Source organism: Schistosoma mansoni, chromosome 7, assembly GCF_000237925.1.
Source record: "Schistosoma mansoni strain Puerto Rico chromosome 7, complete genome".
In the NCBI taxonomy this organism is placed as follows: Eukaryota; Metazoa; Platyhelminthes; class Trematoda; order Strigeidida; family Schistosomatidae; genus Schistosoma; species Schistosoma mansoni.
The window spans coordinates 3,100,521-3,113,959 of NC_031501.1; the positions used below are offsets into that span (position 1 = coordinate 3,100,521).

At 36.1% G+C, this 13,439-nt stretch overlaps 1 protein-coding gene across 1 annotated transcript in view; it reads right to left on the reverse strand.

The window, feature by feature from the left end:
• The window catches only part of Smp_212350 (hypothetical protein), a gene marked incomplete at both ends in the record, with an annotated part of 84,431 nt that overhangs the window by 21,953 nt on the left and 49,039 nt on the right, over window positions 1-13,439 (reverse strand). The window contains 2 exons of the mRNA XM_018798622.1: window positions 8,267-9,586; window positions 11,737-12,046. Coding sequence (XP_018653545.1) covers window positions 8,267-9,586; window positions 11,737-12,046 — 1,630 coding nt within the window. The remainder of the gene's footprint in view (window positions 1-8,266; window positions 9,587-11,736; window positions 12,047-13,439) is intronic.

Below are 13,439 nucleotides of genomic sequence, written 5' to 3' on the forward strand. Positions count from 1 at the left end.
GTGAAGAGATAATGAAATTCAAAATCGACAAAACGCGGCCTATACTTGAATATCTGGACTCCTTGTTCCTATCATCTAAATACTTCAACAGGTTATCTGCTTTTTTGTTTGTTTTAACATATCATTATGTCTGTTAATCGCATAACCTATTCAAGAACGTTTATGAAAAGTTTACGACCTTTCGCTATACAACTTACAAAACAATACAATAAAAGACATCGTTGTGGCTGGTAATATTCATTGAAAAGAATGAACATTATTCAGATGTTCATTCCTGAGCTGCTAACATCAAACTGGCGATTACCTATTGGCAAGGTGGACTGGAACCAATTCCTACTAAGTCTAAACATGTACCGTAACTGTAGAGTAATCACAACTCAAGAATCCTTGTCAAATGATTCACAAGGTGACTGCTCATTATCGCTACAAGATTTCAATATTTATCGTCAGGATCGATCAAGTAATAAGAAAAGGATAGTTGTTGAAATACTTTGTGCTGAGAATTCTATATTGTACCAAAAATATAATATTGAATAAAGCCATTAATAATAATGGTAATTATAATAATAATGTCTTGCTTAAACTCCCTTCCTAGACGGTTTTGATATCCCCAACTTCTTTTACATGTCAACCAGAACACTAAAGAGAAGGCGTGAATTGCAAGTAAAAACTTTACTTCAATGTTCATTTATGTATAGAATAACGAGGGTGTCCATAGAGTTTCACACTTCCTTTGGACTTCTGTAAATTCCTGAAACCACACTAAATATAGTTACGGTGTTGTGAACGAGAACACAGATGGGGACGATCAATGTTTTAAAGATTTCTTTGATTAAATGTGAAAACCGTACGTTCAGTACTTTATTGGCAAATCCTTCACCAATTGTCTCAAATTTCATCGTTCCTTCACTGCCATAACAATTGCTCTCCGTTTCCGTTCTCTTCTATTCGATCATCCCAACCTTCTGTTGTCAGGTTTTTCACTTTCGATAGGTGCTACATACTACTTATGTCTGTCATCATAAGTAGCATACAGCACAACAGCATAGGCAAATATATAATCAAAACTGTGGCATGTGATCCTGCATTTCCTAGACATTTCTGAGATCTAATTAGACGCTGATTGAATAAAACGTTTTCTGAAGTTTCTGGGCCACTGAGGAATTTGATGAAGGGCATTTTTGGGACGCCTCCCAAAGGAAAGAAGATAAAGGTTGAATATATCTGAGTCATGTAACTCAAAGTCTTCAACAACTTGACTATGGTCATCAAGCAGGCATAGCCCAACCAGGTTATCTTCATCTACAAACATTACTCAAACAGCAATGGTTAAGGAGCTAATAAATTGGCCCCACATTTTGGTTTGGATACCACTAGCTTTCTTCGAACCTATTTCTGAACTATCAAGAATTAGTCACCGTGGTAGGTGGTGGCTAGAGACACAATAACTATTCACAACCTTCATCATCAACCGATTTGTCACCATTGCCAAGTACCCTATGCATTATCTCAACATTACACACTCAGTCATTCCACAAAACTCGAGAAAAATGCTTCAAAGCCAAATCTATAATTACCGAAATCAAAGTAGTACAGGGAAAAATGAAGTTAATGGGGGAAATTATTTGATTTACAAACAGAGAAGATAAATAAAAAACAGAGCGAGAGTTTTGTTTTCTAGCTACTTATGTGTCATTTCTAGGAACAATAATGATTATGGAAAATAATAACAACAAAGATCATAACAGTGAAGAACGATGACGGTAACAATAACAACATTAATGGTTGGAGCTAAAGAAACAAAACAAAACAAAACTGACGATGACGTAAACATCGTCATCGTTATCAACAATAACAAAATAGAATCATGATGATGATGATGATAATAATAATAATAACAACAACAGTCATACTGTAAACAAATACAACTTGTCCAATATTAATTTGTGTAAATAAACTGTATTTCACATCATAAATGTAAATAACAATAACAATAATAAACAGCGAATACTTCTCAATTTGATTTGTTGGCGAGACTATAATTTATGGACGAGTCAATTGGAAGGGTTTGAGGGATTTCAAGGTCATGGCGCCAATTTCAGCACCTGGTGCTTATGTACGGTCGGTTCACAGAGAATTTTAGAGAAGACACGACAATTAAGCGACTACAACAAATGAAACTACTAAGAAGTTGCTGTATTTGTAATTACGAATATTAAATGACTTGTAAACCTTGTGCAGACCACCGTGATGTTGTCCTTCGATGTAATATATGTTAAAGGAAGACGTTTGCTAGAATAAGAACCCTTATCGCTCGATCCAGATTGAGACTAAGGTATATTATAATAATTATCGCCAACTGTTTAATAAAAGCACCAGTAACATTGGCTGCAATAATCGCGAATGTTACTAAAGCTTCTGCTGTGCAGTAGTATGAGTATTGTAGGGACATATCCATAATAAATATGATAAACTTACACAACCGGAGTACTCACAAACAATATTGAAGCTATGTGGTCGAGGCTGAAAGGGTTTTTGTGACCTTATCATGGCTCACGAGATCAACTATTATGGAGCCATATGGATGAGTTCCTCTACCTTATGCATTACGATTTTGGAACATTTGGACCTTTTTCTAACATTGACAAGTTTTTGGACCATATAAAAGAAGTGTATCCACTTTAATTATTTGATTTTGTATAATATACTTTTATTCTATGCTGACTGTTTACTGATTGGCTAACATTTCTCAAGGTCACTTAAGATTCGTTCAAAGGTCGTCCATAAATTGTAGTCTCGCCGATTTGTTTATTCTCCTGTTGAGAGGTTGGAGCATTTGTTTTTGAAAAAAGTGATTGGTGAGAAGGTAAACAGAAGAACTAGGTTTTTCGTCGAGTCTATAATGAATGGACGAACCAACGATATTTAAGATAACAAGTCTTGGATGCTGGCGCGAAATCCATTTGTGGCATTATGACATTAAAGTTGATTTCAGTTCATAATGAAAACTGTTACTCTTAATTCCTAATTCCAACTTCGAACTTTAAATTCTAATCCTAATTACTTATACTAATTCGCAACCTTCTTTTGACCCTAGTAAGTAGGTGAATCGTCTGAAGGTCACTTCAACATCGTTTAAAGGTCGCCCGTAAATTATAGTCTCATAGGTATTTTTTTAGTAGATCGGCACAGTATTCACCCATCAACAAGGTGTTTCATCAATGACGAAGAAATCAATGCCTTGATTATAGAATTCAACTGTGTTAGTCATAGAATTCATTACCAAATTATTATTCAGGCTTAAATCCCTCAACTATTCTTTTGAAATCCTAAGTGTGTCTGAATTCCTGATGAGTAATATTTAGAGCAAATCACTGACTCAAGCTTTCATCGTTAACTGTTCAAGCAATATATATATTGAGACCATATGGATAAGTAATCGATAAAATGCTATAAACTTTGTTGCTCCTTCATTTCCATACCAATCACTCTCTGTTCCCGTTCTTTTCTATTTGATCTTCTCAACCTTCTATTGCCAGGCATTCCATTTTCGAATGGTGTCACATACTACTTATATCCGTCGACATAAGTAGCACACACCACAAAGCAAAGCAAAGTTTGCAATTCATTATGCTCAATCTAAGAATCAACACCATGGAATTATAAGCTCCAGTAACAATTATGTGACCCATGAAATTTACGTGAATATTCATCAATATTGGAACAAACAGTTTGATAGAAATAGAACCTGTTGAATTTTTTTTAAAAGTAGCAGAGATGGTGTAGAAGGTCTATAGCTGCTCAATAGGAGAGGATTTTACTGATGTTCTACTGTTCTCTAAGCTGAATGTTGGTTTTAACACACGAACAAAATACTCAGTTAACAGTTAACAATCATAATGAACAACTCTCTCTCTCTCTCGTTCTCTTTCTCTCTCTCTGATAATAAATACTCTATTCAAATATCAGAGCGTTTGGAGAAATCGACAAATAATGACAAACGATTAAATTCAATTGATGGGTTTTTTCAAATTTGTCACTGTTTTTTACTATCCAATGCAAACAATGTAGAACCTGTCATGTGTATATCTGAACCAGTTCACATTAACGGAGAGATAGAGATATGGAATTATTAAGACAAATACTATCATAGTCGAATTAGTAACACTATCAGTGGAACTAGAAAATATTAAGCGTAATTAATATGATTCGAGAAGAAAGGATGAATTTCTAGAATAAAAAGTACAGTTATTTGATGACAAAGAATGAATGTAGATGCGCCATTGAGACCAATTCTGATTCATGTCATTCAAAGTTTTAACCATTTAGCCATGATAACCGAGCAGATTCGAACCAGGTGGCTTAAAAAAACGTACATGAATCAGTTCAGTAGTTAACAACTTTATGGAATGATGTTATGTGTTAGTTTGCGTGCCAATAGCTTTCTTCTAACCTAATCTTTCACCAGCAAACATTACCCATCGAAGTCGGGCGATGGTTGGGCATACGTGATACATGTCGTGACCACATCAGTCGATGAAAATTAGCAGCCCTATCACCTCATTTACCATCGTTATCTAGCACCATGTGTGTAACCTCGAAATTGCTCACTTGATGTTCCAAACATACAGGCGTATGACTTCAAAGGCACTCATTGGTTATATATCAATAACCTGAAAACATTCTCTATTTTTGAAGGTCACATTTAATAGCCATAAAGTGGAACAGGACAAATATACTACTGATCATCTTTCGGTCAATCGACAGACAAATTGCCTACACCTGAAGTGACACAGTGCAGCAAAAGCTTAGCAAGCTTTCTGAATCTGTGCTGTGACACTGTCAGATACTTGGATGTTTATTCACTAGGGGAATTATCGGTTCAATCATTTTAATCAAATGGATCAATGTAGTCGATCAGATAATCAATATTTAACACAGTATTTCAATCTCATCCCCCTTCTTCTATGTATATCAACCTACTTTGTCCACTGTCCCCCTGCCCTCCGAAAAAATACACCATCACTGTCTAATGAATGAAATGTTATTGTTTTCCGTCATTTCTTCTATTAAAGTAAGAAACAACTTGTGTTATGATTGAAAAGTCAAATGTGTTCTACTGTTCTCAGTTGGCATTCCCCTCTCTTCCAACGAAGAGTTAGGAGTAGTTAAGGTACACATACATCTGTTCGTTATGTACATAATCTCCTATACAAATGACGTAATAAACAGTGTCTTTATTATTTTGAAACATGGTAAAAACAAAAGAAAACATAAACAATCTATCCTTTCCTCCCTCCCCACTACTTCTAACAACAAGAAAAATAATGCAAACAAACAAACAAATAAATAAAAGAGAGATGGAAAAATAGGCCTGGTGTACAAACAAAAAAATTAAGCACACGCAAATACACATACACAGATAAATTTAGGGGGGGATTTTACTGGAAATAATTAAGGTTTATTTCGATATTTTAAACCATGTAGAAGAGAATGAAAACTGTTGATGATACTATGTAACGCATTCAAAACCTCAGGCTATCAACTTCTAGTTTCGACTATCAGATTGTCTTGATCTCACGCTTGTGTTAGTTCTTATTACTGTCGATTAGTTGTATTATTAAAGGTAAGCGCAGTTTATATACTTACTGAGTCGTCAGTCCACTTTCCCTACTCTTTTCTCTCCTGGATTCTTCTATGCGCTGCTTCTCACAGTCCCCCAGAACACAAGATACCCTCAAGTTAAATATAAGTCTACTAAAGGGTTAACGTTACAAATAATAATCTTGGTGATGATTATAACGATGATCAGAATTTCTATAGCGATAGGATAGGGTAGAGAGAATAAATAACACTGAGAGGGAATCAAAATTTTCTTTTCTTCAAGTAAAAGACAGTTTATTCCCTTTTTTACTCTAGCTTGCTCTTACACTTACTCTGTGTACGTGTGTGTCTCTCTTTAACGTAAAGGAAGCTTAAACACTGATGGATGTTGTTGAGATTACGAACTGATCTAAATTAGAAAACTGCTGAGAATAATAAGGCACTGGATAACCGTTTTATCCTAGCATGGGATTCCCTAATGGCAGTTAGATTCTGGTTCAGTAGTCAAGAGGTTGAAGTGTCCGAGTCAGAGACTGCAGGTCCCAGGTTTGTAACTGTGCACTGCTAAGTGGTTCCATATTGGGACGGAACGGTCGTCCAATCCTTTGAGGATTTCAATAGTTGTCTAACTTAAAATGGTTTGTGATCTCAATTATATTACTACTATTGTCGATATGAAATGAAATCAACCAAGAAGAATAAACGAGAACTGAGGTGAACACATATAGGGACACCTTGAGACAACTGCTACTTTTACGACAATAATGTGTGTTTACTCATAAACGTGTAATCATATTGGAATAACAACAATGAACCCTAGGTAAATCATCCTTTTAGCTGAATGTACTATACCTTATAAAATTTTCTTCTGAATATAGAGGGATGGATGGAAAATGGTGAGTCATAAAAGGACGATGTGGGGTCATTATCGAGACTGTATGGCTAGGCAATGCAAGCGTGTTCATCTTACGTACCCCTTTCGTCTTTATATTAAATGTGTTGTTTGTCCGCAAAACTGCATTTAATCTTCAAAGGTTCTTACAAAGCAGTATACCCTGGTTACCACAGTAGGGAAAGTCGTGACAGTTCTTGACTTGGACGTAAGATCAAAGTACTCATCGAATCTTCTGAAATAATAATTGAAGTTTCACGTCGAAATTTTCAACACTTTTCCGTCATATCCTGAAAGTCCCCATGCTTATACATTATTGATTGCTTAGTACATAGAAAGGGGGGAGGATTAAGTTATCAACATCAATATATACGTCGGTAAAATAAGTTACCAATAAACCATCATTTAAAATCTAACCATATACCTTCTTGAGGCCACAATTATTAGCAATTTAAATATTGATTGATAAAAATTATACTCACTACAATGTCTAAGAGTGAGACCTTTTGTCCAAAATCCTCATCGACAAGAATAACTCAAATCAAAGCATATTATATCATAAACCTATAAAATCACATTATCTGTTCATTTCTACTGGTACCACTTCTCTTTATATGACATAATCATCCCAAAATTCAATGAAAACTTTTTTATTAATTAATCCCTATTTCAAATAAGTACCATTTGAGAGATTCGATTCAGAGTTGGGTTGATGTTATCCAACAATTTATCCGTGTTAATGTTATGTGTTGTATCTAGCACTTTGGAATTGTTTTCGTTCACTTAGTCAGTACGTGGGTGGTGCTTGTTAGAATGCAGTTATCACTAAAAGTTTGATTTTAAGCGTCTCGAGTTATCATCAACTATGTACTATGAACATGTCAATGTAGCGCAGCCCATCATCGAAGATAAAAAAACGTGAATTGATCAAAAGTTAGTGCTTGGAACTAAATCTCTAGTAATAAGTAGCACTCACTAACCAAATGAATAGAATAACAACTGGAAAGTCTGGATATAACATGGAAAATGTGACAGGTAACATAACTCTCGAGAAGTTTTATAGTGCATTCAGCTTTTCAATGGTTGTCTAATTTAGAGCAGTTCATGATTTCAATGTCAAACGAAAAAAAAACTAGTTATTCAATTGTAGTGAAAAAATTCGAATTGTTCATTTCTTGAAATACCTGCTGATAAGGTTGTATAAGAAAGACAAGATTAAACCATCCAGCAGCTCAGAGACTATAACAAACTTCCGGAATTCCTTATTTTAAGCTATAAATATATTACCCATCATATCAAGGCAAATCCGATTATCAGTGTGGGAATTTGTGAAGATTGTAGTATTTTCACAGTCGAATTCACGAGTCAATCTAAGCTAGACGGCTACCTGGAAGCACTGGACGGCTGTCTCGTCCCAGTATGTGACTCTTCAGTAGCGAGCACCCACGATCCCGATGCCGTCCTAGTGGTCTAGAGGTTAAGCGTTCGCGCGAGACCAAAGGTCCTGGATCAGAGCCCCGCGCGGGGGATCGTGGATGTGCACTGCTGAGGAGTTCGATACTAGGAGGAAACGATCATCCGGTGCTTCCGGGTTTTCAGTGGTGGTCTAGCTTAGATCGAATCATGAATTCAACCGCACAAACCCTATTATTTTAAGACTACTATCAAACGATATCACAATGATAATGATGATATCAGTAAAATAAATGTACGGAGGAAATAAACTAACAAAAACAATATGATCAAAGTTATACATAAGTAGATACATACTTGTGGATTTTTCGGAATTTTCAATAGTTCTACCTTGTTTTTCCAATTCTATAATAGATAATTCCTGATTGACAGATGATTTCATTTGATGATCTCTAGCTCTTGTTCTAGCACCAATACTATTACTGCTATTATTATTATTAGATGACTTCCCTATTACTGACATAGTAGTGGTTATCGCGGCCATAGGCAACGAAGTCACCGTTGTTACTGCTGTCGATGTTAACGTTATTGCTGGCAGCGGTGGTGGCGTTGGTGTTGTTGTTACCATCAATTCATCTTGTCTAGTTGCATCGAACCAACGTTGTTTAACAGTTTTATCAAACAATGATGACGTTAAGCTTGTGTGCGAAGCGGTGGTAGTGACGGCGACAGCTGTAGGAGCAGTGGGAAGTGGAGGTTGAGGAGCAGGGACAATGGGAGTTGTAGTACTCGAATCGAAAAACACACCATTTGCTGAGGCAGGATTAGAAGCAGCTACAGCCGCTGCAGCAGCAGCGGCGGCGGCTGCTGCTGCCGCGGCAGCAGTTGTATCAAATTCTTTAGGATCAAAATTTGTAGTATTGCCGCCACCGACACCAATACTACTACTGCTACTATTATTGTTCGTAGCATTAGTTGATCTTGGAAGCCATGATATTGACGCAGGGTTAGATAAACCGGAAGCTGCTGCCGCCGCTGCTGCAACCGCCATAGCCGCGGCAGCTGCGTTCGCCGACGTCGATTGGTGAGGATGTTGAGGATCAGTTGCAGTTTGAAACTGACCAGTTAGAACGGGATGATGAGTTGACATGCTAGTGATGATTTGATTTTGTAAACTTGAAACACTTGACAATAATGCTGCCGCTGCACTAGCTATTAAAGCTGGATGACATGAAGTCGGTGGTGTAGATGGTGAGGGAATAGTTAATTTATCCACTATATTACTGTTAGATGATGAACAATCATTTGGATTGGTTGGAAATACAGGTAAAGTAGGTGACAAATTACTACTACTATTATTAGTAGTGGTATTATTACTACCATTATTATTACTGGGAATTTGATTTATCAATGTATTTGAATTATATGATGTATCTAATGTTGAATGATGATTCGATGTTGACCAACGTGATGTTAATGCATGTACTGCGCTACGTCTATGATGTAATGGTAAATCACGTAGCATAGACATGGCATTGCAATCAGGTATAATTAATTGATCTGTACACCATGATTCAGAAGTAGTTGTTGTATTACTATAAACTGGACTACATTGCATTGTATTATCAGAACGATAGATTGAATTAATATTTTGTACTTGGGATTCGTATACGGCATCTGAAAACAAACATACATGATACCAATTATTTAAGTGTAACTTATTACTACTATTATGTTTAAAAAAAGCAAACAACAAAGCTTACATATTTGATAGAAATAATGCAATCAATGAAAAATGTTAGAAACGTATGGGAAGTGTTATCACTTCTCGGCTGCCTATACACCGTAGGAGGATATTTCTTCTTGAAGTATATGAAATGTGATCAATCTAGACTACAGTTAGTCTTGGTGACCTGAAAGCATGAAACAGAGTTCAAGGAACAATTGCTTGAAGCTGATGATATGAATAACATGGCTCAGAATCGGTCACAATAGCACTGATCTATTCACTCTATACCTTCTCTTAGATCATGAGTTCTAAGGATATCCTATATTGTTTTATTTAAAAAATTAATTCATTCTCTTCGAATTATACTGTCTATGCCTAATCATTTCTTGTACAAATAATACTGGTGGTATAGCATTGATCGGTTCATAATCTCAATGAAAACATAACGATCTCCACAATCCTATACTGATAAATAATACTGTTGTTACATGTCAGAGGTGATATAGTGTGACAACTTGAACCTGAGATAATGGGTTGAGTAGTGTGAAAGTATAACTTTTGAGACAATTATATGAAGGATTATTGACATTGTTGTGCCATAACTATTAGACATTTTTACTATTATATTTTTATATTAGCTTATTTCTAAGGTTTTGTTTGACCCGTAAATAGTTATCATATGTTTTGAAAGTTCATATTTATCACCAATAATTATTTTCCGTCTTCTGATTAAGCATCTTATACGGTGCATGAGTACCAGAGATACATAAGCTTACGCTTGTGCACATCGTAACATACACATGAAGATAAACACTCTTAGAGGGATTGATGGTCGTACCTCCATATTTTTCATAGAGCAAACTGTCTTTTTTCTTTCTGGCACTTATACGGTGCATGTATGTCAGAAGTACGCAAACTTACGTCCATGTACATCATGAAATGGACAGCCAAAAGCGCTCTTAAGAGAGAGAGATGATGGTCACTACTCTTTTCACATGTACTTGCTGCACTTTTTTTTAGCTTGGACGGATTTTGTTTCATAGGGTAGACCTTTTTTGTTATACGGCAAACTGTCTACTCGATCTCATACCAGACAAGCCCGGTACGTTCATAACCTACATAAACAAATTACGCGAGCTGAGACTCATCTAATTCATATTTATAATCATGCACAAACTGTATCCCTATACAATTTTGGTGCCTCAATTGTGGGTCATTGAGTAATCCGGTTACGATAGTGTGATGGATTAGTCTGATCTCTGTCGACCGCCCATGTTAGCTATTGAGGTTTCACCCACGACCCAGCAGTTCCCCAATGAGGTCTGAAATTGGATTTTGCTGGATTGTGCTACTTTCTGTTAGGATGTTGCCACTTTTCGTCTGGTAATTTCTTTGTCCCCAATGTTATGATTGGACACCGTACATAGAGATTTGTTCTATACCGGTTGAACATCATTGGTTTGGCACAGTATTAAAATTGGATAAGTCGTATTCCAATTAGCAAATAAGTCACGAGATAATTAACCGGGCTTTAGGACGCAATAAATACAACCTAAGAATTAAACTAATCTCTACAAAATCCCCTTCACTTAATTCAATAACCGTTATAAGTTACATAACCATTGAGAACCTGGAAGCACTGGATGGCCGTTTCGTTCCAGTGTCGGTTTTCTCAGTAGTGTGGAGTTGCAGACCTGCATGCAGGAATGGAACCCAAAGCCTTCGGTAACATGGGCGGACGCTTAACCTCTTGACAACTGCAGTCGATATCCAATGGTGTTAATGTCTAACTTCAAACAATTCACGATACTGTACGACCATCTTCCATTGTCTTCGGTGGGTAACTGCCTCACACCCGACATGATAAGTTTTCACTAGCCATAAATTCTGACTATAACTCCAAGAATCACCTCTAAAAGCTAATGATCAGTGATCACATGATAATGGACAACAAAAGGTTGTGGAGATTGTTGACTTTCACTGAAATCAATGAAACTTAACAATTTCCACATCACTATATTGAAAAATCCCCTTCAGTTCAATCTATTACTATCCACTATACAATAGAATGAAAAATAAGTCCGAAGAGATAACTAACTTGATTCTAATTCTGTCTTCTCAGGTAATTCCAATGTTCCATTTGTCAGAGAATTAACGGTGGAATCTAAATATCCATTTGTATTCCAATTAAAAGAACCAGCTTGATTAATTGTTTGATTATTATTACTATTATTGTTATTACATCTAGGAAAACAATTTAATGGACAATTTGAAAACGATGCAGGAACTGAATTACATAATGATGATGATGATGAATTAGTTGACCATTCAAAAGTTGTACCACCACAACGCGCTCGACTGATTAAATGTCGTACCATTGCATTTAAACGTTGTGATTCTTTACGAACCTAAATCATATTAATATTAATATTAATAATAATAGTAATCAATGTATGGATGAAAATTTCAGACAGTCAGTCACAACGTAGAACTTCGTACGTACGTACATCAGTTCGAGTTGCCATACCACATTAGCACAAAGATGCAGTTGTCGATTCAAATCCCATAATGGTAGAAGTAGTAAGAGTATAAGCATTATGTGAAAGATTAGGGTTTGAAGATGTTATTGAAGGAGCATAATCCATTACTCCATACATTAACAGTAATTATGCACTTATTAGTGACTAATTTCAAGAGATAATTTCCGGAGTTCAGATGAGTGATAAGTGGAATTTAATCAGTAGTGTCGATAGTTATACCAATTCTACGCTGTCAGTCACAATCTAATATGAACAAAAACTCTGATTAAATGATCATCCGCTGAGGATGTACATATGCCGAACGAGACTCATCTATTGTAGACATACATATCAACAACGGTAAAATACAAGCTCTTAAGAGCACATAAAATTCAATACTATTTGGTTAAGTAGATCCTTTGTGGTAGATTAGAATGGTCAAATGTCTATATGGAGAAAACGTCAGTTAACCCTTCTGTCAGTCAGTCATTTAGCCGCTAGGTTGAACCTGGTATATATGTATATCAGTTCAAGTTCCCACACTCCATTAGCATAGAAAGATTAGATTTTTGAGCCAAATCCCAGAGTACCAGAGGTAGTGACAGTATCAGTGGTAATATAAGAGATCAGATACGATTTCAAAAGAAAATATAGATTGGTGAAACAAAAAATTATCACAGATTCAAAACCTCACAATATGGAAGAAGACGAAGATTCAATGAACTTCCGTCATATCATTCAAAGTCTCCAATCATTGGTTACAGTAATCACGCCGATCTCAATTGCGTAGTATACACCTGGCTACACTGCTTAGTCTAATTATCAGTGCTTTCATGATCTAGTACCATGATTTGGTTTGGCCGCCCCTATCTTTCCTTCAGTCTACTCCTACACTACACAACATTCGAGGTGGACAGTGGTTGGAAAAACGTGACACGTGTCGCAACCACCTCAATTTGTGAAGATTCACTACCTCAATAGTCGATTTGCCATCTTCACCTTGCTTTCTCAGTGGTCCCAAAATATACGAGTAATACTTCCAAGACATCGATGATTGAATACTAGTAACCTATGAATATCACCTAGTCTGACTAGTCATATTTCACATCCATAAAGTTGAACTGAGCAAATTACTATGCAGTAAACAGGTTATTTGGTTGACGAATGGATATCTTCTGTGTTGACGCCTTAGGTCAGTCTGTTGATCGGTCGACAATAACCGACATGAAATCCCTCAAGTAATTAACAATAATTGATTTCAACTGTCATAATAATCAGAAAC